A 24,684-nucleotide genomic window follows, 5' to 3' on the forward strand; every position below is an offset into this window, starting at 1 on the left:
AAACCACAGGCATTTTGGAGTTTGTATATTATCTTGCTCAAGGGCATAACATACTATCTTTTTAGAGTGTACTGCTTTCTACTGTGCATATGTTAACTGTTATGTTTCTATAGAAATTTACTAAACAATGACATATAATAATCTGGGGAAATTTTTTTATAAGTCTGTGAAAGAGACGCTTTCTCTAGCATAGGAGGGCTTGATTTCAAACAGGAATCAAATTGGAAACCAAAATAAACTGATTCGAGAACTGAAGACTGCCAGGACTTCTTTGGAGCAAGATTCAGCCAAGAAAGAAGAGCAGTTGAAGGAGCAGTAGAAACCACTACAAGATGTTCAGAAAGAAAAGGTATTTTATTTTCTAACTAAATCTAGAATCTTCAGAGTTACAATGGCCATAGAGATCATCTAGTCAAACCTCTTAACCAGTAAAGGCATCACCTTATATTCAACAGCTAAGATGGGCATCAAGGTTATAAATAAGAGACTCTTGGTGACTGTAATTCTAATCCTAGGAGGTTATTCTTTACAGCTTCCTTGCCATTTCTTATTGCTCTTTTTAGTTATACAAAGGAGTCTGTTTTTTTATATCATAGACCCTTGGTTATTCAAAAAAAGATACTATAGCTCCTCAATTATTTCTCATATAACATGTTATCCTCTGGATATAGAAATCAGGTATGAAAGGTCTAGGAATAATTGAGTGTGTTAAGAATTCTTAATATTAATAACCAGCTTTTTTCTAAGAGGAAGTGTGGGTTTATTTTATATAAATGATGCTAAGTTATAAAGTTGAAAGTACTGGTTATATGACCAGTACACATAATGATCAGTTATATTTCTATATAAAAGATAAATGCAGATTCTAAGAAACATTTGATTTTTGGTTTCATAACTGAGATCATGTATTTCCATCAGTGGATAGAATATTCTTAAGTGTACAATTTATGAAGGTATTTGTGTGTGTGTGTGTGTGTGTGTGTGTGTGTGTGCGCACTTGTATGTATATCTGTTAATTGTGCAGTTCCTGGAAATTATCTTCAACTAAAAACTAGGGGGATGTTTTTGTGGGGATGGGACCGGTGAAGCTGGAATGAAATTTATGACTTATGCCACAAGTTTAGAAAATTCTGACAGAACTATAGTTTACAGGCCTTTAATTACAAGGGCATGAGATCATGCAGCTCTTGTTTTAGTTTTGGTTCTACTTCTAATAGATTATTGAACTTTTCTAAGCCTTTGTCCCTTTACCTATAAAATGAGGATTAAAAGGAGCTATGTGGTATAGAGATTAGATTAGACATATAGTTCTCCTCTTTAGGTGCCTTATGTAAAGATAGTGAGAGTAATAATATTAATAAGCATAAGAAGGTGTTTTAGCTCAAGTTTGGCCAGACACTATTTACTTTATAGTATTAACTATTTAGTCCTTATAACATTATTATTGTTCATATTGTATAAACAAGGACACAGGAACAAGAGAAGGTAGGTAATTTGCTCAAGTTAACTTAGGTTAAAGGGGCAGAGACAGTCATAAACAGTAGCAGTCATTTTTGTTAATTTTCAGTTAAGTAGTTAAAATTATTTTTTTAATAAGTTATTTTTCTATAGTCACTGAAAAAGAACTAGTAAATGAAAAATCTAAATTGGCAGAGATTGAGGAAATTAAATGTGGACAAGAAAAATAAATTGCTAAATTGAGTGAAGAACCTAAGTCTCACAAGCAAGAAAGCATAAAGATATGTGAAGATAATCATTGTTTTTCCTCTGTATTTTTTAGTGCTTGTTAAAAAAAAGTGTATATATATACACACACACACATTTATTTATTAAGAACATACTTTGTGGGAGTCCCCACCATAGCCCAGTGGGTTAGGAATCAAACTGCAATGGCTCGGGTTGCTGCAGAGGTGTCAGGTTTGATTCCAAGAGCAGTGGGAATTGCCTTGGCTTAGGTCACAACTGCAGCTCAGATTCAATCCCTGGCCTGGGAACTTCCATATGATGTGGGTGCAGCCATAAAAAGAAAAAAAAAAACATACTTTATGCCAGGAACCATTGTTTTGTTATTTTTGACAAATATTCTTGCTCTCAGTGCTTTTGTGTTGCAGAATATCTATACATATATTGAAACTGTTACTTCTGTTTTCAGATGACTAAATAATGAGAAGTAACCCTAAAAATTTAGATTTTATTGAGATGCTAATCAAGAAAGCTATCAATTAAAAGAATTATGTGCGTTCCCATCATTGCCCAGTGGTTAACAAATCCAACTAGGAACCACGAGTTTGTGGGTTCAATCCCTGGCCTCGATCCGTCATTGCCGTGAGCTGTGGTGTAGGTCACAGATGTGGCTCAGATCCTGTGTTGCTGTGGCTGTGGTGCAGGTGGGTGGCTACAGCTCTGATTAGACCCCTGGCCTGGGAACCTCCATATGCTGCAGGAGTGGCCTTAGAAAAGGCAAAAAGACAAAAAATAAAAGAGTTATAGATAGCAAACTTCAAAATATCTAAGTTTAGAATTAAGATTTTAAGAGATTCTGTTTTTATAATTGTTTTTCTTCCTAAAATACTTAAATCTCTTTTTTTTTTGTTTGGGGCAAGGAGTAGCAAATTTGTTAGGACTGAGAAGATTGTGTAGTAGTGCCCCAAAGAACCATTTCACTGAAGGTGGAATTTAGGTGGTATATATACACAATGGAATACTACTCAGCCATAAAAACGAACGACATAATGCCATTGGCAGCAACATGGATGGAACTAGAGAATCTCATCCTGAGTGAAGTGAGCCAGAAAGACAAAGACAAATACCATATGACATCACTTATAACTGGAATCTAATATCCAGCACAAATGAACATCTCCTCAGAAAAGAAAATCATGGACTTGGAGAAGGAACTTGTGGCTGCCTGATGGGAGGGGGATGGAGTGGAAGGGATCGGGAGCTTGGGCTTATCAGACACAACTTAGAACAGATTTACAAGGAGATCCTGCTGAATAGCATTGAGAACTTTGTCTAGATACTCATGTTGCCACAGAAGAAAGGGTGGGGAAAAATGTAATTGTAATGTATACATGTAAGGATAACTTGATCCCCTTGCTGTACAGTGGGAAAAAAAGCAGATGAAAAAGGAAGAAGTTGAACTGAGGAAAGAATTTATGGAGAAGGGAGCTAAACTGGTCAGTAAGTTAATGGTGGGAGGTGTGTTTTTTTATTTTTTTTTTAAGGTACAGTTCATTCATAATCATGTGCCAATTGCTGCTGTACAGCAAAGTGACCCAGTCATCCATATATACACATTCCTCTTCCTGTAGTATCATCCATCATGTTCTATCCCAAGATTAGATATAGTTCCCTTTGCTGTACAGTACAATGGGAGGTTTTGTAATTGATTTTGTAAATTAATTCAGTGAGAGAGGATTTTTCTACTTAAAAGTTATAATTCAAGTGCTCAACTGACACTTTACTGTTCAATTTAAGACTGATGTGATTGACTTAAATAGCTGACATGTGATAGGAAATATAATTTTTGGCTTATGTAAGTGAAAGTTCAGTAGAACATAATTAAAAAAAAAAAAAAAAACCTTTTAGTGCCAGTAAAACAAACTAACCTCTAACTATGTAGTCTGCGGTAGATGGCATGAACGTTAGTTATATTGAACTCATTTTTTTGGTCACAGTGAATGCTGATAAGGGGAAGTGGAGATTTCAGTTGGGAATTGTGATGACCAATTGTGTGACCAAAAGTCTACTTTCCCCTCCCTAACTTGCGTGTGCCAAATGGGAAGCATCTGGCTTTCCTCTAGTGAATGAGGTCCAAATAGCCCCAGATAACTTGACTGTGGAATGTTTTCATTGAATTGCAATTTCAGGTTCACACAGTGATTTGAAGTATTGTGTTTTTGGCATGTTGATGGAGACCAAGGGATGCATGTGTAATTTAAGACATAAGAAAAGTCGAGCTTTATCTCCAGGGCACCTTGCTATCCCTGATTATGGTTATTCTTCTGCTGTAGTGGAAAAAAGGAAAATCTTAAATTGATTTACTTCAGCTTGATTTTATAAGAAACCTGCTGAACATCATTTCAGCATTGTGGCCTTTAAGCCAGTTCAAAATACACAGATATTTGTGGAATCCATTCTACTAGTGTCTTCTTTCCCAAAGAAGTAGTAGTAGTTATGCAGCTGGTATTTTAAATTCGACAAATTTATTTTTTTTACTTTATTTTTGTAATAGATTTTTTTTTACTCACCGTTTTTCCTATTCTCAGCATTCTGAAAGAAAAGAAAAAGAAGTAGCAGTGCAGAAGCATGAGGAAAACTAGGCTAAACATACCATGCAGATAGCTGCATTAAATGAAAACCTGGGCACTGTAAAGAAGGAGTGGCAGTCCAGTCAGCAGTGAGTCAGTGAGCTCAAGAAGCAGATGGGGGAGTTCCCGTCGTGGCTCAGTGGTTAACGAATCTGACTAGGAACCATGAGGTTGTGGGTTCGATCCCTGGCCTTGCTCAGTGGGTTAAGCATCCGGCGTTGCCATGAGCTGTGGTGTAGGCCGCAAATGCAGCTGGGATCCCCCGTTGCTGTGGCTTTGGCCCTCCATATGCTGCGAGGTGTGGCTCTAGAAAAGAAAAAAAAAAAAAAAAAAAAGCAGATGGATGACTTACAGGGAAAAATCATGGTATTGGAAGCAACAGTTCAGAATAATCATGATGAAAGAAGGGCACTACCAGAAAGGTGACTGATGTCTAATAAAAATAATTTATTTCCATTCTAAGTGATAAAGACTTACATATTGCACATTGAAAAAAACTGAAGTCTTGAGAATAGTGCTCCAACAGGTATTTAAGTAGCCATTTAGAAACTACTCATTACAACAGATGGTTGAAATTCATGTATTATGCTTCAGACTGCTAAAGTAGTTCATTATCTGTGTTGGGGGGTCTTTAATTATTTTTTTAATGTTTTTGTGATTTGTTCTAGGTGTCTTAAAGGAGAAGGTAAAATAGAAAAGCTTCAAACCAAAGTACTAGAGTTGCAAAGAAAGCTGGATAATAAAACTGCAGCAGTGCAGGAGCTGGGCAAAGAGAATCAGTCCCTTCAGGTAAGTCGCCTGGTGATGTGCAGCAGTTTTTTAGTCTAGAATTTACCTCTTAGTAAAAAGCATATTTTGAACATTAAAAAATCTCATATATACATACTTTTAAATGGCTGCTGTCTGTGTAATAATATTGTAGGTGTTATGGGTAATTAAATACAAGATTTAAAGACTTCAGGGATTCCAAGGATTATAGAGACATGTCATTCATGAATTGTCAGTATTAGGAGAAGTCAAGAACACAAAGGCATGAATGAGTTGCTGTGTGTTAAAGAAGTGATCTGAATATATATGCTTGGAGTCTCAAGGAAGGATTGCTCCCTAGGGTTAGAATAAATGGGAAATTACCAAAGGTTAGAAATTTCCAGTGCTTTTGAGAGATAAAATTTGCTTTGCTTTATTGTCATTCAGACTTAAGATTGTAGCACTTTTTGATAATGGAAGATGACCAAATTATTTCTGATTTTCAAAATGTTATCCATTTGAAAACTTGGGCACCAATCATTCTTAAAAGTGTGGAATATTATAATGTGCTGAAACTTTTTAAAATAGATCAGACCTACACAAACACTGAATAGAAAGTGGGCTAACGACAATGAAGTACAGAGCTGAAGCACCTGTGGGAAAGGCTTTTCAGTCACAGTGAGATGGGATTTTATTCCACAGTTGACTGTTTTAACCATCAGAATTGTCCTGCATTTGATAGACTTTAAAAGTTTTGCCATTTATTAACTTTAACTTATAACTACGTAGAACAATTAAATTTATGCAGTCTAGTTTCTGATTAGCATATATTTTAACTTTAAATTCATTTGTTGCCTTCCTACTGATTCACTTTCTAGAATAATCATTTTCTGAACCACAGCATCATTATTAAACTCATACATTTTATCATCATTGAGTTATTTTAAAGGAAGAAAAAGCAGAGATTAAAAAAATCATTTTAAATAATACCATCATGTGATGTTTCAAATTTATATTCTGATTGTAGAAATGATGCCTGAAATATTTGGCAAGTAGAAATAGTTTTTCACCTGATAGGACTGTTTTATTAACACTTTAAAAATGCCTCGCATGGTTTTTTGAAAATTCTAAGATCAATCTCATATTGAAATTTTTAGTGTAGTATATAACTAGTAAGCATTCAAATTAATCAAAGGATTAAATCAGCATTGAGATTTGTTATTAAATAAACCTTGAAATAGTATACTTTCAAAGTGCAGTTGGCCTATTCTTGTAGTCTCATAATTTTGATATAGTTGTTATGCTTGAAAATGTTTATTTTTTTGTTGTTGTTTACAGCATCACTGCAGACAATGTGGAAATATCTTCTGTGCTGAGTGTTCAGCCAAAAATGCCTTAACTCCTTCTTCTAAGAAGCCTGTTTGTATCTTTGATGCATGTTTCAGTGACTTCCAAGGATAATGGGTTGTCACAACTTCAGAGTAATAATACACTAACATTCAATTTTTAATAAATGCACTTCATAGAGGTCTTGGACTACTACTATTTGATTTGGACAGTGGTTGCAATACTAAACCAAATTAGAATTTATATCTTTTGGAATGTTATCAAGTAAAACTCTTCTATTTTTGTGAGACTTGGGCTCATCTTTCATCACGTTTTTCTGTTTCACCCTGGAACAGCTTACACGCCAAGTTTAGAATTAGCCAATGAAATATAAATAAACTTTGGATGGAAAATAGGAATGTATTTTTTAATTATAATTTCATTGTTCACAAATGACACAACTACATTTCCATAGCTTACTTCTCCCAAATTTACAGAAAGGTACGTGAGTACTGTTACCATATAATATGTGCCGCACAATGACACATATTTTCTTTGTGAAGTTTGGCATAGAACTATAAAGCTTTCTTTTTTCTTATATAATCTGTATGCTGCCTTATTTGAGTGACTGCTCTCTGATTGCGTTTTCCTCAGTCCTAGTTCTTTCTCTTCTTCTTTTTTTTTTCTCTTCTTTTTTCTTCCCTTTCCTTCCTTTCTTTTTGGTTTAGAGAAGCTCTTTCAAAATTTCCTTTAACCTGGGTTTTGTGTTGCTGTATTCTTTAAGTTTTCGTTTGTTGGGAAAAATTTTTATTTCCCCTTCTATTTTAAATGATATTCTTGCTGGATAGAGTACTCTAGATTGCATATTTTTTCCTTTTAGCACTTTAAATATCTCTTGCCATTCCCTCCTGGCCTGTAGTGTTTCTGTAGAGATATCAGCTGATATTCTTATGGGGGTTCCCTTGTGGGTAACATTCTGTTTTTCTCTTGCTGCCTTTAGGATCCTCTCTTTATCACTAACTTTTGCCATCTTTATTATGATGTGTGTTGGTGTGGGTCTGTTTGGGTTCAGTTTGTTTGGGGCCCTCTGTGCTTCTTGTATCTTGGACCCAGTATCCTTTAGATTTGGGAAGTTTCCATCGATAATTTCTTCAAATATATTTTCCATCCCCTTATCTTTTTCTACTCTTTCTGGAATTCCTATTATGCGTAGATTGGCCAGCTTTCTATTATCCCATAGGTCTCTTATATTGCTTTCCAGTTTTTTGATTCGGTTTTCTGTCTGTTGACCGGATTGAGTGATTTCCATTATTCTATCTTCCATATCACTGATTTGTTCTTCTGCATTATTCATTCTGGTTTTTACTGCCGTTAGTTCAGTTTGCGTCTCTGCAAATGAATGTTCTAGTTTCTCTTGGCTCCTCCTTATATTTTCTAGTTCCTTTCTGAGGGTATCTGCGTTACTGTTCATATCTTCTCTTAATTCCTTCAGTATTTTCCCTATTTCTCTTTTGAACTCCAGGTCTGTCAGTCTGCAGAGATCTGTTTCATTGTTGACTGTTTGAGGTGAGTTCTCCTGTTGGTTTGACTGGGGGTGGTTTCTCAGCTTCTTCATCTTGCTTGTTGTTTTCTTTTTCCTGGTGGAGTTGTACCCTCAGTGGCCGGGCAGTGTTTGCCTTGTCACTGCCGTGGAATATTTTCTGAGGGCTGGTGATGGTATGCAGCTGATCCTCTAGAGCTTGGCACCCCCTGGGGCCTTGGGCGGGTAGCAGGGCCGCTGGAAATCCAAGAGGCTCCTCCCCAGGGCAGCCCGACTCCGAAAAACCATCTGAGAATTAGGCAGACTTATTCACAGCCTGGCTAGGCTTGTTCTAGCTTTTCTGGGCTGCAGGCCTTTTCTCGGGGGCTGGTGGTGATTGGTGCTGCTCTGCGGAAGTGTAGCCCCTCCAAAGGGCAAGCAGGCCTGTGCAGGGACAGCCCCTGTGGTGGTAGGCTTCAGGCAATTGTTGAGGCCAGCCCTCCTGGATGGCAGGTAGCCCCAGGTCCAGCGAGAGCATAGGGGGTGGTGGGGGTGGGGGGGAAGCACTGGGAAGCGCAGCTTTCTGCTAGCTAGTGGGCCTGTAAGCTTGCTGTGGTGTGGGGGGTATTCTATGGGGACCCACCCCTTCTTTTCTCCCCTCCCCAGCACGGGCGCAGACCAGGCTCTTCTCCCAGGTTCCCTCTGATGCAGCTTTCCACTTCCCCGCCCCTAGAGTATTGCTCCCTCCCTCTGCCACAGTTTTGTTTTCTAGTCTCCCAGGCAGTCTCTGCCCGGTCAAAAAGTTTCTAGACTTCCAAGCAGTTTCCGCTCCGCCCTGCCCCCCCAGCCCTGGGACTAACCTCTGGAGCCGAGGTCTTGGTGCCCAGCCCCCACCCAGGCATCTCAATTTTTGGTGACTGTGCCCATAGTTCAGATGGTCCGTTCGGTTCTTGATCGGCTTTTCCGTACTCTGACTTACTGCTATTCTCTTCTCTGCATCTGGAGATTTCTCTGGTTCGTTTGATCTTCCCCCCGTGGAGGTGACTTTCCAGCGTGCGGGATCCCTTTCTCCTCCTCAGTTCCCTTTCGGGAGCGCCCATCCCGCTCGGATTCACCTTCTCTCACTCTCCTCTTTTCTCCCGATCTGCCCAGTAATGTCACGAACTTCTTGCCGTTACTGGAGTTTAGGTTCCTCTGCCAGCGATTGGTTGCTGTTCTGTGCAAGTCATTTATTCTGTAGATGTGCTTTTTTTGTTGTGTTTGTGGGAAAGGGTGAGCGTGTCCCCCTACTCCTCTGCCATCTTGTCCTCTCTCCCCCATAATTTCTACTAATCTGTCCTCCACCTCGTTTATTCATTCTTCTGCCTCCTGTATCCTGCTGTTAGCTGCTCCTCGTGAATTTTTTATTTCAGTTGTTGTATTTTGCATCTCTTCTTGTTTGAGTTTTATATCTTGTATCTCTTTGCTCAGTGTTTCCTGTTAACTACCCATCTTTGCCTCCAGTTTATTTCCAATGTCTTGCATCATCTTCAGCATCAACCGTCTAAAGTTTTTTCCTAGAGGCTGAGACTCTCCTCATCACTTAGCTGATATTCTGGGGGTTTTCCTTTCTCCCTCATCAGAGTTATAGTTCTCTGTCTTTTCATTTTTATAGGTTTTTGGTGCAGTGACCTTTTGACAGGGAATAGAATTGTAGCCTCTGTTCCTTCTGGTGTCTGCCCCCCTTGTGGCTGAGGTTGGTATGGAGCCTTGCTGTAGGCTTCCTGATGGGAAGGGCTGATGCCTGCCCACCGGTTCGTGGGGCTGATTCTGATTCTCCTCCCTCTAGTGGGTGGGGCTTTGTCTCTGGATGGGATTAGAGGTGTCTGTGTGCCTGAGGGTTCTTTAGGCAGCTTGTTTACTGAGGGATGGGGCTGTGATCCTACCTGGATTGCTGTTTGCCCTGGGGCTTCTCAGCACTGACTGGTGGGGCCAGATTTTGCCAAAATGGCCACCCTCCAGAGAAAGGCATGCTGCTGAATATTCCTGAGAGCTTTGTTCCCAATGTCCCTCCCTCGCAACAAGCCACATTCACCCCTGTTTTCCCAGGATGTTCTCCAAGAACTGCATTCAGTTTTGACCAGATTCCTATGGAGACTTTGCTTTGCCCTGGGACTCGGTGCACGTGAAAGTCTGTGTGCGCCTTTTAAGAGTGGGGTCTCCTTTTCCCCCAGTCCCGTGGAGTTCCTGCACACATGCCCCACTGGCCTTCAATGCCAGATGCTCTGGGGCTCTTTCTCCCAGTGCCAGATCCCTGCATGTGAGGATTTGATGTGGGGCTCAGAACTCTCACTCCTGTAGGTCTCTGTGAACCAGTTAGTTTCCAGTCTGGGGGGCTTCCCACCTGGGAGGTATGGGGTTGTTTGTATCACAAAATCATCCCTCCTACCTCTTGATGTGGCCTCCTCTTTCTCTTCCGGAGTAGGATGTCTTTTTGAAGGTTTCTGGTCCATTTGGGTGAAGATTGCTCAGCCTTTAGTCGTGACTTTTGTTGTTTTTAGGAGAGAAGTTGAGCTCCAGTCCTCTTCCGCCATCTTAATCCCATCTCCTACATCCAACTTTCAAAAACCTGAAATGTGCCCATGACATCACTACCATGGACACTTACTGCACCACAGACAATGCATGTCTGTATTACTAATTTGCCTGCAAAAACTCCAGACTGGATTCTTGGCTGCATTGTTGAAAGAAAGAAAATAGCCGTTAACAGTGATTTCCCAAACAGAATGGTTTTACTCTTTGGGAAGATAAAACCCTTTGACTCAGTTCCTGCGGTGATTTACTAACATGCCTTTGGTGTGCCTGTTGGTCCTAGGTGGAGTGGGGAACACACACCTCGTTCCTGTCTTCAAGCAACCTAGGATCTATTCTGCAGACAAAACATGGATCCATCCAAAAGGTAAGTCACAAGTAATGATGGTGTGTTGTGAATTTCTGCAAGGAGTGGAAGAGCCCACAGAGTTCTCAGCTTAAGACTCAGTTGTCTTCCCAGCTCTCTGAAGTCTTTCCTCACAGCAGCCCAGACACCCTGTGATGATCTCTGCCCTGACCATTCTCATTCACGTTCATTGGACTGTCCCCAGGTTTAACAGATAAGAACAAGATAGGCCCAGTTACATTGGCATTTCAGATAAACAACAGATATATTTTAAGTATACGGATGCCTCATGCAATATTTGAGACCTACTCAAAAGTATTCCATGTTTCCCTGAAATGCAGATGGATATATACCACATCTTTCTTGGCTCATCCTTCTGTAGATGCTTGGGTTGTTTTCTTGTCCTGGTGATTGTAACTCTGTTGTGATGAAATAGAGGTGCGTATGATCGTCAAGCGAGTGTTTTCGATAAATTGCCAGAAGTGGAATTGCTGGGTCACACTGTAGTTCTGATTTTAATTTTTTGAGCAGTCTCATGCTGTTTTCCACTGTGGCTGCACCAGTAATGTTCCTTTTTCTCCACATGCTCTCCAACATTTATTGCTTGTGTGTGTGTGTGTTTATAATAACCATTCTCTAAGGGATGAGGTTGAAACATTATTGTGGTTTTGGTTTGTAGTTCCATTAGTGTGGTTTAACCTCTTGTCATAAGCCTGTTGGCCATTTTCTGTTTTCTTTGGAAAATGTCTATTCAGATCCTCTGCCCCAGTTTTTTGTTTGTTTGTTTTTTGTTTGTTTTGTGCCACACCCAAGGCACACAGAAGTTCCCAGGTAAGGGACGGAACCAGCAGCGCCCCATGGCACCGTAGTAACAATAGCAGATTTTTTGTATTTTTGCCACGTTCTTGGGCCGCTCTTGGGGCATATGGAAGTTCCCAGGCTAGGGGTTGAATCGGAGCTCTAGCCGCTGGCCCACACCACAGCCACAGCAATGCCAGATCTGAGCCGTGTCTGCGACCTACACCACAGCTCACAGCAACGCCAGATCCTTAACCCACTGAGCAAGGCCAGGGATCAAACCCACGACCTCATGGTTCCTAGTCAGATCCGTTAACCACTGCGCCACAATGGGAACTCCATTCCGCTGGTTTAATTTTCCCTTTCTATCACTTGCCTTTGAGGTCAGAGCCAAGTGTAAGCAGACAGATGTCCATGTGCTTACCACCTATGTTTTCTCCTAGACATTGTATGGTTTCATTTCTTCCATTTGAGTCTTTAGTCCATTTTAATTTGGGGATGTGTTGTAAGGTAGGGGTCTCGTTCCATTCCTTGCATGTGCCTGTGCAGTTCTTCCAGCACCATTGATTGAAGAAACTGTCCCTTGTCCATTGTATGCTCTGTGGTCCTTTGTTGGAAATGACTTGTCTGTGTCTGTGTTGGTTTTCCTTCTGGGCTGTCAGTGTTGTTTCACTGGTCTGTCTGTTTTGTTTTTGTGCCAGTCCTGATCTGTTTTGCTATCTATAGCTTTGTAGTGTAGTTTGAAATCAGGAAATGTAATCCTTCCAGCTTTGCTGCTCTTTCTCAAGATGGTTGTAGCTGATGGGGATCTATTGTGGTTCCATACAAATTTTAGAAGGGTTTCTCCTAGGTCTGTGCAATGTGCAGTTGGGATTTTGGTGGAGAGTGCATTGAGTCTCTGTTGCTTTTGGTAATCTGGACATTTGAATGATGTGAATTCACTCATAAACATGAAATATCTTTCCATTAATTTGTGCCTTTAATTTCTTTCCTCAACAGCATATAGTTTAGAGTGTACAAGTCTTTACCTTGCCTGGTTAAATTTATCTCTAGGTACTTTAGTTTTTTCTTTTACTTTCATTTTATTTATTTTTATCTATTTATTTATTTATTTTATTTTATTATTATTATTTTTTTTTTTTTTTGCTATCTCTTTGGGCGGCTCCCACGGCATATGGAGGTTCCCAGGCTAGGGGTCGAATCGGAACTATAGCCACCGGCCTATGCCAGAGCCACAGCAATGCGGGATTTGAGCCGCGGCTGCAATCTACACCACAGCTCATGGCAACACCAGATCGTTAACCCACTGAGCAAGGGCAGGGACCAAACCTGCAACCTCATGGTTCCTAGTCAGATTCCTTAACCACTGGGCCTTGACGGGAACTCCTAGGTACTTTATTTTTGATGCAATCATAAATACGATTTTTTGGTTTGTTTCTGTTTTAAATCTTCTATGTCTTTGTTTAGTCTTTCTTGTAATGTGTTGATCTTTGCCTCCAGTTTTTGTCTGAGCTCTTGGATCCTCTTCGCAATCATTATTCTAAAGTCATTTTGCATGGAGGTGGGTGTGGGGGTTGTCTTGTTCCTTCATCTGGTTCATATTTCTCTGCCTTCTCATTTTGTATGCTTTTTGCATGATCTCCTTTTTGTAGGTTAGAGGTGTGTAGCCTGTCTTGCTTCTAGTGTCTGCCTTCTTGTAGGTAAAATAGAGGCGTTTATGGCCAGCTTCCTGATGGGAGGGACAGGTGCCTGCCCACTGGTAGGTGGAGCTGAGCCTTGTCCCTCTAGGGGGTGGACCTTTGTCTGTGGGTGTGATGTGGAGCACTTTAGGTACCTGTTTGTTGATCAGTGGGTCTGTGTTCCCAGCCTGTTTGTTGTTTGGCCTGGGGCTTCTCAGCCCTAACTTGTGGGACCAGATTGTTCCAAAAGGACCACCTCCAGGGGAGCTCATGCCAACAACTATTCCTGGGACCTCTGCCTAGACTGTCCTGCCCTACAGTGTTTCCCAGTCACCCCCTCCTTTCCCAGGAGACCCTCCATGATTGGCCAGGTCATTCTGACCCAGATTCTTCTTGAGTGCCTGCTTAGCCCTGGGACCCAGTGCACATGAAAGCCTGTGTGCACCCTCCAGGAGTGGAGTTTCTGTCTCCCCCAGTCCTGTGGAGCTCTTGCACACAAGCCTCACTGGCCTTCAATGTCATGTGTCCCAGGGGCTCCTCCTTCCCGTGCCAGACTCCCTGGCTTAGGCACCTGCTGTGGGGTTCAGAAGTCTCCTGTGGGAAAGCCTCTGAAATAGAGTTCTTTTCCAGTTTGTGGGCTGCCCATGCAGGGGGTATGGGATTACTTCTACCATGAATGAGCACCTCCTGCTGTCTCAGTGTGGCTCCTTATTGCCTTTGGGTGTAGGATATCTTGTTCTTGGTAGTTTCCAGTCTATTTTGTTGATGGTCATTCAGCACATAGTTGTAATTTTGGTGTTTTCATGAGAGGAGGGGAGCTTGAGTCCTCCTACTCTGCCATCTTGTCTATTTCTTTCTTTCTTTTTTTTTTTTTTGTCTTTTTATCTGTTCTGTGGAGGTTCCCAGGCTAGGGGTCTAATCAGAGCTGTAGCTGTGGGCCTACACCAGAGCCACAGCAATTCAGGATCCTCAACCCACTGAGCGAGGCTAGGGATCGAACCCACAACAGCATGGTCCCTAGTCAGATGCGTTAACCACTGAGCCACAACAGGAACTCCGTGTCTGTTTCTCTTCTTGGGGTTTTGTTTTGTTTTGTTTGTTTTTAGGGCTGCACTTGCAGCATGTACAAGTTTCCAGGTTAGGGGTTGAATCAGAGCTGTAGCTACCAGCCTACACCACAGCCACATGGGGTCTGAGCTGCATCTGCAACTACACCACAGCTCAAGGCAACACAGGATCCTTCACCCACTGAGCAAGGCCAGGGATTGAACCTGTGTCCTCATGGGTACTGTTGTGTTTTTTAACCATTGAACCATGACAGAAACGCCTGTTTCTCTTTTTGATGTTTTGTTATTATTGTATAGAAATGCCACTGATATGTACGTTGATTATGTAAACTGAAACATAACTGAATGTATTCATTCAAACAGTTTTTTGCTAGAGTATGTAGGATTTTCTATTATAGTATCATGTAATCGGCAAAAAGGACACTTTTACTTTTTTCATTTATGATTCAGATTCCTTTTATTTCTTTTTCTTGTCTAATTGTTAGTAGGACTTCAAATCCTATGTGGAATAAAAGGGGCAAGAGTGGGCATCCTTCTCTTGTTCATCATCTTAGAGGAGAAAAAGCGTTCAGCTTGTCACAGTTGAGTGGAATGTTAGCTGTAGGTTTGCAGTTGATGGCCTTTATTAAGTTGAGGTCCATTCCCTTTATACTTGCTTTGTTGAGACTTTAACATAAGTGGATGTAGAAGTTTATCTCATGGGTTTCTTTGCATCTATGGAAATAATCATATGGTTTTTACCCTTTTTGTTTTTCGGTTTTAGTTTTAGGAATGCACCCACATCATACAGAGGTTCCCAGGTTAGGGGTCTAATCAGAGCTAGAGCTGCAGGCCTACACCACAGCCAAGCAAGTTCTGTTTCCCTTCCCAGATGATGGAAGATTTTAGGCATTATTTCTTCCATTAATTTTTCTGTTCTGTTCTCTTTCTCTTCTTCTGGAACCACCCCTGTAATGCAAATGTTATTCTGCTTGATGGTATCCCATAGGTCCTTTAAAGTAGCCTAATTTTTTAAAAATTCTTTTTTCATTTTGCCTCTCTATCTGATTGAGTTCCATTGTTTTGTCAGGCAGGTCTCTGATTAATTCTCCTTCATCCAGTCTGCTGTCAAAGCCCTCGAGTGTGTTTTTCAGTTCATTAATAACTTCTCTTTGGTTCTTTCCTCTGCTTCCTGTCTCTTCATTGAAGATCTCTTTGTGTTCATTCCTTCTTCTGAGTTCAGTAAGCATCTTTATGTCCATGACTTCTGACTCTTTCTCAGGTCGATGGCTTATTTCCACTTCATTTTGTTCTTATTCTGTGATTTTGCCTTGTGTTTGTTTTGTTTTTTTTTTAGAAAGATATCCCTGTGTTTCATTTTGCCTAATTTTCTGTGTGTGTTTCCATGCATTAGGTCCATTTGCCATCTCTCCCAGTCTTGAAGGAGAGGATATACTTGGGAGCTGTCCTGTAGGGCCCAGAGGCGCCATCCCACTTGGCCACAAGAGCCAGGCACTCAAGGAGTGTCTCCTCTGTGGTCTGTGTGAACCCTCCTGTTGTGGTGGGGGCCCAGCTGTGATTCTCTTTGCTGGGAAGTGGGGAAGCACCGGTCTGGGACACAAGGTGCCTAGCTGCGGTGGGTGCGAAGCCCTGATTTTTTCATGTTCTCTCTGCTTGAAAGCCCTTGTGTCCTGATGTTTAATTTCGAACATAGTTCCTCCATTGTTCCAGAGCTGGCTTTTCTCCCATGTGGACTAAGGGGGGCGATCTAGGGCCCTGGTCCTCAGGAAGGCTTTGCAGCCTCTCTGGGTTGCTTTCTTCCCTTTCCCTTGCTTCAGACAGTGTTGCTACAGCCACAGCTGAGCAGCATGTCCACAACTGCCATACTTATACACACACCAGCCCTTGCCAAGCAGAAGTGTGGGAATGGGGTTCCTCTCAGTCAGCAGGAAGGGGAGGCTGTTTCTCAGAGCCCATTTCCCTCCTAGCCATGGAGATGCACCCGCGAATGAGCTCCAGTGCTGAGCAGGTCAGCTTCCTTTTCTCAGAGAGTCAGGGGGCTGTGTGTTCATGTTTTCCTCTGTGGGACTGAGTATGAAGGTGAAAAGTAGGATTTCTTTTTTTGTCTTTATGCTATTTCTTTGGGCCACTCCCACAGCATATGGAGGTTCACAGGCTAGGGGTCTCATCAGAGCTGTAGCCCCTGGCCTACGCCAGAGCCACAGCAGCACGGGATCCGAGGCACATCTGCAACCTACACCACAGCTCATGACAACGCCAGATCATTAACCCACTGAGCAAGGCCAGGGACCATACCCACAACCTCATGGTTCCTAGTCGGATTTGTTAACCACTGAGCCATGACGGGAACTCCTGAAGTTTGCTTTTTAAATAAATTTAAGTTAAATATGTGTCCCTTTGAAGAATTCATTCCTACTTACAGCAAAGTATGCCTAAGGGTCATGTTTAAAAACATGTTCCCTGAGAATTTTTCTACCTGTATAGAATCCAGTAGTAAAGAAAAGAAAAGGAATACCGCCATGAACTACCACATGAGGTAAAATGAGGTAGGATGTATTGTTTGATGAGAACCTCAGTAGTGTATCTTAATTGTGGAATTTCATCCAAAAAAAACAGAACCAAAACTCTCATAAGATTCAGCAAATCCATTGCTAGGGCTTCTGATGAAAACGAACATCCTAATTTGAAAAGATAGGAGCAGCTCTGTCCACTGAAGTGTCCCTTAGACTTTTTCTCTCACATAACTTCTTTTCACAACAGCGAGTGATAATGTGTAGACCAGCCAGGTCATGGCAGCAGCCTGTGTCCACTGAGGGATGAGTCAAGAAGATGTGGTGTCCATATGCAGTGCAGTGGTATTCGGCCAGAAAAGAGAGTGGCCTCTTGCCATTTGCTGCACCTTGGGTGAGCCTAGAAAGTATTATGCTGAAGGCCACAGTCAGACAAATCAGGATACTATGTGATGTCCCTGATTTGTGCAGTCTAATACCCAAAACCAATGATCAAACACACCAAAGAGTAACAGACTCATAGATACAGGGAGGAAAAGAGGACTCCCATCTCCCTTGTTGTCCTATCAGAAGAGCGATGCATTTGGTCTCTCAATTTTAGATACTTGGGGAGAATCAGCCATGGCAGAGTTGTCTCTCACAGCCTCCCATACCTTACACCCTCCCTGCTTGGCTTGAAATATTGCAGTGCTCTCAGTTTTCTCCAGGAATTGTCTCATGTTCCATGTGGGCTGGTGCTCAGTTTGCTCTCGAGCCAGATTTCATGACACTGTCCCAGGCACTGGTGTGATGAGGGGTTGAATTTTGAGAAGAATACATTTCATCCTAGAACTTTGAGTTAGCTAAAGTTTGTTGCTTAGAAAATTATGAGATATGTGTTTTAAGGCAACCCACTGTTGAAAGTAGGGTGAGTCCTTGTTTCCTAACTGTTCAAGGCATAGTAAGTTTTGTACGTATACAATGACAGGGACACTGTTAATGAAGAACCAGTGGAAAGATAATGAAGTGTACAGATTGTTGCATCCAGAGAAAAATTCTACACACGGTCATTGAGTGAAGACTTTTGCAACTTGATGAACATATGCTTAGTGTGTGGCATTTTACAATTTAATTTCTATAACTACTCCTTTTCTTCTGGACAAATGTTACCTATGGAGTGTAAAAATGTCTGGTGCCTCAACTACCAGAAATGAGTGGAAATGGTATTTCCATCAAAAAATGGGAGCCCTTTTAAATCTCACCATGGTAGGATTTTGCAATTCCCCTAAACGTTGAAGACCCATTATATTTGGGGAGGTCTTTTTCTCTCCAGTAATGTCTTTTCAAAACAGAGAGTAATACTGTTTGATTGTAGGATGCAGTTTTTGAAATAAAATGTTGACCCTGTCCAGGGAAACGGCCACTAGGCTATATAGAGCAGGTGGACCCAGAGGGGGCAGAGTTGCCTTCCCTCTGAAAGTTCCAGGCCTCTGACCAGTTTCCACGGCAATGGAATGCTGCCCACGGAGCCTTGTGGTTCAACTGCCAGTCTGTGAGAAGAGACGTGTGTGTTGGCCACAGCTGGGAGGCTCTCCCCTTCACTGCTCAAGTGTCAGACGATGGGCAACCTTAGCTGTTGTTGCGGAGGTATGTTGCTACTGTTCTAAAGGCTGTTTCCTCAGATGGGTGGTTCATTTTGACTAAACATATTATCTCCATCTTTATCTCCATTGCCACCAGTCTCATCAGTCTCTCAAGCCATAGGTCTGTTATACAGGCTTGCTGTATGACTAAGGTATATCTTAATGCTCCGAGTGAGCCAACTGCCTCAAGTATTTTCCTAAATGTGAGAAAAGACTCGTGTCTCGTGGCAGTTTGAAACACGTTCTCCCAGAGCACAGAGACGGCAAACATGCCCCTCTGCCTTTTTCGAAGCACGAGGCCCTCGCTGTCAGCCCTGCAGTAGACATTCAAAAGAGGGACGTTACAGCGCCACTCTTCTCAGTGTACATGTCGATGTCTTAATGCACATGCTAGCAGTCCAAAGGCAGAGGAATTTCGATGGAGCAAGAAACGGGGATTTTTCAGGTTGGATTTCCCCGGGTTGATGAGGACTAGCCCACTGGCTCTTTGGGTGTTAGCTGGTAGTGTGGTGACAAGGGCCAGTGCCAGCAGGTTAGTGGGGTGAACATTGGGTAAGGAAAGGAAGGAAGGTCTCTCTGGTGATCCTCAGAGAGACCCAGGGTGGGGTCTTCAAGCTGAGGTCTGGAGGGGGTCTCTCTAGGAGGAGCACTGTCCCTGCCACTCTCAGGTCTAGAGAAGGATGAGGAGTGTCCAGAGTATAGAGTGGGTTTGGGTGACAGAAGACTTGCACTCTGGCCCATTGTCAGCCAGACCTTCGTCAAGGTTGCTCAGACTGGTGCTCTGATGCAACGTCAGTGAGACCTGGAGAGTCACAGATTTCCTTTCCTAACCCCGCCCCCCAGCAGGCACTCATCCGGATGGCCACCTCCCCAGTGAGTCCACAGGACTTGATCATCCAGGTGTGGTCTGCCGCAGGAAAGCTGATTCTTGCTAGAGCCGTCATGTGAACTTGAAGGTGTTTTGATCCCTGAGTCAAATTGGGGATCCAAGCAGACCGCTGTTCACATGAGGTGGTCAGCTGGTCACTGTGAAGGGCTGCCAAGGGAAGATTGGGGGAGGATGGGCCGAGTTGGGGTTTGTCTAGTCCTCCAGAGGAGCTCTTTTTGGATGAATGTTTGTATTTTGGGTTGTGGGTCAGAAGATAGAGGCAAAATGTTGGGTAAAGAATTGGACTGCTCTCCTGGCTCTGATATGTTCTCCAGGATCACCCCAGGACATCTTGGGGGCAGCAGGATTCAACAGAGAGAGAGAGAGAGAAAGTGGAGTTCTGGATTCAAGCAAGAGTCCAGGGCATGATCTCAGCGCCAAGCAGGCTTCAGTGGTTCAGGGGGATGTGTGACCTGAGGGAACCAACTGCACTCTTGTCCCAGATCTGCTCACACATGATTGGCGCGACTCTTGAGAAGATGCTCTAAGTTTCAGTGCTGTCCACTGGAAGATAGGGGTTCGAGCCCCTGTTTTGAACCCTCTTCCTCTAAAGTGGCATGATGTGCAGATCAGGGAACGTGACAGGAGACATTCTCCCTGAGCCATAAAGCCCCCTTCCCATGGAAAGGCCTTCTCCTGTTTGGTTCTTCCTCACTCTTTAATTATTGTCTGTATCTGGTCTATTTGGAATGTGGGTCTTTTTCTCTCACCTGTCTTGTGTTCTCAAGCAGAGAGTAACACTGTGTGGTTCTGGGATGCATTTTTTGAGACAACATGTTGACCCTGCACTGCCATCCCTGTCCGTAGAAAGACACATTAGTCTAGACAGAGCAGGTGGGCCCAGAGGGGGCAGAGTTGCCTTCCCTCTGAAAGTTCCAGGCCTTGACTGGTTGCCACAGCAATAGGATGATACCCACGGGGTCCTGCGGTCCAACTGCCACTCTGTGAGTGGAGAGGTGTGTGTTGGGCCACAACTGGGAGGCTCTCCCCTTCACCCCTCAAGAGTTGGACGATGGGCAACCTGAGCTGTTGTTGGGGAGGTATGTTGATACTGATCTAAAGGCTGTTCCATCAGATGGCATAGTTTACCCTGATGGAAAATGTTCTCTGATTTTTTTTTTCATTTCCACCACTTCAATTTGTGTACAGAGATGTAAATCTCTTATACAGCCATTTTGTATTACTCTTAAGATTTTTAATTATTTCTTCCTGGTTGGGCGCCTCAATTTTTTTCTTAATTTATACAATACTCCTTCCTATTTCCCATGTACAAACCTTCTCCCATCACACTAACCCTGGTAATACCCTACTCTGCCTTTATTCAGTGCAGAGGGACCCTGATTCCATTCTTCAATACACATGATGGAAATGGGCATTTATAGCTCCACTCTTCTGAATGCACATATCAACGTCTGAAGCCACATAATTGCAATTTTTTTTGTCCCTTTTGCTATTTCTTGGGCTGCTGCCACGGCATATGGAGGTTCCCAGGCTAGGGGTCGAATCGGAGCTGTAGCCGCCAGCCTACACCAGAGCCACAGCAACTCGGGATCCAATCCATATCTGCAACCTACACCACAGCTCAGAGCAATGCCGGATCTTTAACCCACTGAGCAAGGGCAGGGACCGAACCTGCAACCTCATGGTTCCTATTTGGATTCGTTAACCACTGCTCAACAACGGGAACTCCCAATAATTGCATTTTAAATGTAGAAATTGATTGTAAGGAGTGAAACTTGGATTTTCAAGTAGGATTTCCATGGGTTGATGATGATAAGCTCCCTGGGTAGTTGGCTATTCGCTGGTAGTGTGCTGAGAACACACAGTGCTGGTAGGTTCGTGGGGTGACCATTTGGTAACTGAGGGAAGGAGGGTCCGACTGGTCATCCACAGAGGGAGACTTAGGGTCAGGTCTTCAAGCTGAGAGTCTCTAAAGGGTCCCTTTTAGAGGATAGAAGACTATCCCTGCCACTGCAGGGTCTGAAGAAGGATGAGGAGTTTCCAGGGTACAGATTGGGTTTGGGTGAAGAATGACTTGAGCTCCTGCTCATTCTCAGCCAGACCTTGGTCCAGGCTGCAGAGGAGGAGCTCAGACTCCTATTGCTGTACAGCAGCAAGGGGTACAACATTGTCAGTCAACAGTATTTTCATCACAACAATTTTTTAAAGAAAATTGTGTGAGACATTGACAGTCAGAGATTTTAATTTACTAAACAGTCAGAGCACTGGCCCAGATGGTCTCCTCCCGAGTGAATTCCCAGGAACCTCTTATCCAGGCATGATTAGCTGAAGGGAAGCTCATTCTTGGCATTCAGTCGAGACTGTTCTAAGCTCTGAGCCATCTTGGGAGTGAAACAGACCCCTAGTCGCTGGAGGTTGTCAGCTGGTTGTCATGAAAGTGTAATGTGATGCAGTGGATGACATGAAGATTTGGGGGAGAATGCCTGGGTTGGAGTATCCACGGAGCCAGGGCAAAGCCTAGGTCCTTCAGAGGGGCTTTGTTTGGAGGAAAATGTTGGATTCAGATCAGGGATTAAAGCATGGAGACAAAGGGCTGGATAAGGGTTTGGACTGATGTCTTGGTTCAGCATCTCCTGCAGGGAAGGCATCAGAGCTTGCCCACTAAAACCTTGGGATGGGAGGACTTGTGGGAGAGTGAGAAGATCTCTTGATTCAAGGGTCCAGGGCATGGTCTTGGCCCTGAGCAGGTGTCCGGCCTTCAGGGTTCAGGGATTTCTGTCCTCAAGGAACCAACTACATTCTTGGCCCACATCCATCCTTCAACATTGCCGTGATTCTTGGCAAGTTAGTCTAAAGTTCAATGCCCTCTACTGTCAAATCAGGCTTACACTCTCTGGGTTGCACCCCCTTCGCCTGCAACCGGGCCAACTTGGGGATGAGAGGAGATGATGAGAGAGACGCTACATGACCTGGAAAGCTTCCTTCCCATGATGTTCTTCCATACTCTCTTGCTGTGGAGCTATTCAAACCCCCTCTTTTGATCCAACCAGCCCCAAGACTCAAGCTTATGCAGGTAGTCATTCAATGAAACCAATCCCAAATGTTAACAAGAGATCCGTGGATAAACCAAAGGCAGTATGAATCCACATAGGAATAAAATTCTACCGGAGAAAAAATTGTAATTATGTTAAATATGTTGCTACATGGATGATCCAAAATGAAACACACTTTTAACAATAGTGAAGTCAGACAGACACAGGAAAAGAAATATTGAACAATTCAACATATAGGCGGTAAGTAGATTAGGCAGATTGTCAAAGGTGGAAAGTAGAGAGGGCTAAGACTTGGCAGCAGGGCTGAAGGGGGAGTCATTGCTGAATGGGTGCAGAGGTCCTATAAGTTATGATGAGAAAGGTTGTTATGGACAGTGGTGCAAAGTACATGGCTTGTGAAGGCATGCCCGACCCCTGAATTTCCTATTGCCAAAGTATTCCAAAGAGAAGCATTATGTATCTAAGAAAAGAAAAGAGGTGAAACATCCCAGAGGATGGCGTGTGAACACAGGAGCACCCTGTGGGAAGAGTAGGGAAGCTGAAATGATCTCCTGCCATTTCAGAAGATGGAGGAATGTGGCTGGAGAGGAAAATGGGCAGGAGGATTCACGAGACTCTGTCATGGCAGCAGAGCCTGCATGCTCGTGTTGGCCATTTCTCAGATGGAGAATATGCCACGGAGAGGTTCCCTTTAGCAAGAGAGGCAGAGGCTCCCTTTCTCAGGTCTTTCAAGGTGCTCTCTGCCGTCCTTCAAAACGTTTACCCGGGAGGATGGGCCAAGAGAAGCTCCATCCATGCTTCATCCCACCCCCACCCCTTGACTCCCAGCCCATGTCCAGTCAGGTGTGGCACCCAGAGTACCTCCTGATCAGCATCACTGCCTTGCTGACAGTGACTGTGTGTCCCCCTAGAAACACACGACAATGTTGTGGAGGCCAGTGGGAGTGAGAAGACCGAAGAGGAGGCCCCAGCCAGGGAAAATGAGGAGGAGGAAGGCTCGCCCAATAACAAGGTGGAGGAGGAGGCCACAACAAGTGGAAATAACGAGGAGGAGTCCCCAGCCAGCGACAGGGCCGAGCAAGAAGCCCAGACTGCCCCCAAGGTAAGCTCACTTTTCATGATCTGAGATTTAAAAAGGTGCCTCCTTTCTTCTTGGATGTGCCTACTTCAGAAATGGAAATCGGAGGAAGTCCATTATAGAGGATATATGCAGATTCCTCTTTGAAGGGATGTTGAGTCAAAGTTTGGTACCAACCGATAACTCCTTGCAAGGGGCATTGGCAAAAGTGACCCTATCAGTTCTGCAGTGTATGGTAGGGAGCATTTTTCTTTGAAGAAGACCAAAATTTTTTTAAATGAACATGGCCTTGAGAGATCTTCCTTGAAAAGCTGGTGCCTTTTCCAAAGGTGTCTTTGCTGTCTTCTTTTGGGGAAACAGACTCAACTCTGCCTTCTGTCTGTGTGCCTGCGGTCCGCAACCACAGGAAGACCTGTGGCCACAGTGCAGAGGATGCTGTGACACTCACAGTGTTTTCTTTTCTCTCATCACAGGTGGATGGGATGGATGATGAAAGCCGTAAGTATTCTGGAACCCGGCTCTGCTGAGGAGAAGTCCAGGTGTTGAGGAAGGGCGGGGGGTGCTTTCCTGCCCCTTTGGTTGCAGAGACACCCTGATTCTGGGTTCCTCCTGGGAAAGGGGGTGAAGGATGGGGTGAAAGAGACTGACTTCCCACAAAAGGGCCATCCCAAGTCCTCGGGTCCCTGGAGGAAAGGAGGCTCTTTGTATGGTGGGGGTAGGTGTCCGGGAACATTGGGGGGTGTGCGTGTGAGGGCCTGTTGGTGTGATTGTGAACCAGTGTGAGTGGGTGTGTTTTGTGGGGAGTCACTTGTGCCTTAGCACCACATAGCTGTCCAGTTTCTCGTTGAACAGTCTCATGATGACCGCAGGCTAACTGTCCATTCCCTCATTCTCCCTGCACCCGCTGGGAGCAAGGTTTGGGGAAAAGGCTTTCCTTCCTCTGTTGGTCTTTCATTTCCTCTTTTCTTCCCCCTCTGCTTGGTGCAGACTTTCATGCTGTTGTTTCAAATATGTGCCGTGAACTCGAGCCTCTTGAGGTTGTAAGTGTCCCGAGGGAGTGTTGTGAACGCTGTGCTCCCCCCGCACCTCCTGCCCACTCGGGGCAGCCACCCTTCCAGCCTCTGCTCAGGAGTGGTCTTTCAGACACCTCATGTGCATGACATCAG

At 43.5% G+C, this 24,684-nt stretch overlaps 1 protein-coding gene across 7 annotated transcripts in view; it reads left to right on the forward strand.

Annotated features, from left to right (window-relative positions):
* The window catches only part of LOC146398983 (uncharacterized), a 97,465-nt gene that overhangs the window by 45,602 nt on the left and 27,179 nt on the right, over positions 1-24,684 (forward strand). For 5 of the 7 annotated variants that reach the window (XM_084980948.1, XM_084980945.1, XM_084980950.1 and 2 more), the window contains exons 6-10: positions 214-349; positions 4,982-5,102; positions 10,760-10,843; positions 23,352-23,542; positions 23,992-24,016. In XM_084980948.1, the coding sequence (XP_084837074.1) occupies positions 24,001-24,016 (16 nt within the window). In that variant the 5' untranslated portion in view covers positions 214-349; positions 4,982-5,102; positions 10,760-10,843; positions 23,352-23,542; positions 23,992-24,000. Of the gene's footprint in view, positions 1-188; positions 350-4,981; positions 5,103-10,621; positions 10,844-23,351; positions 23,543-23,991; positions 24,017-24,684 lie in introns of those variants that run through there. The other 2 variants (XM_084980947.1, XM_084980944.1) reach the window with 2 other exon arrangements.

Source organism: Sus scrofa, chromosome 10, assembly GCF_054392235.1.
Source record: "Sus scrofa isolate SSC_HxYL_T2T_F1_AM1 chromosome 10, Sscrofa_HxYL_maternal_Yorkshire_Landrace_v2.0, whole genome shotgun sequence".
Taxonomy (NCBI): domain Eukaryota; kingdom Metazoa; phylum Chordata; class Mammalia; order Artiodactyla; family Suidae; genus Sus; species Sus scrofa.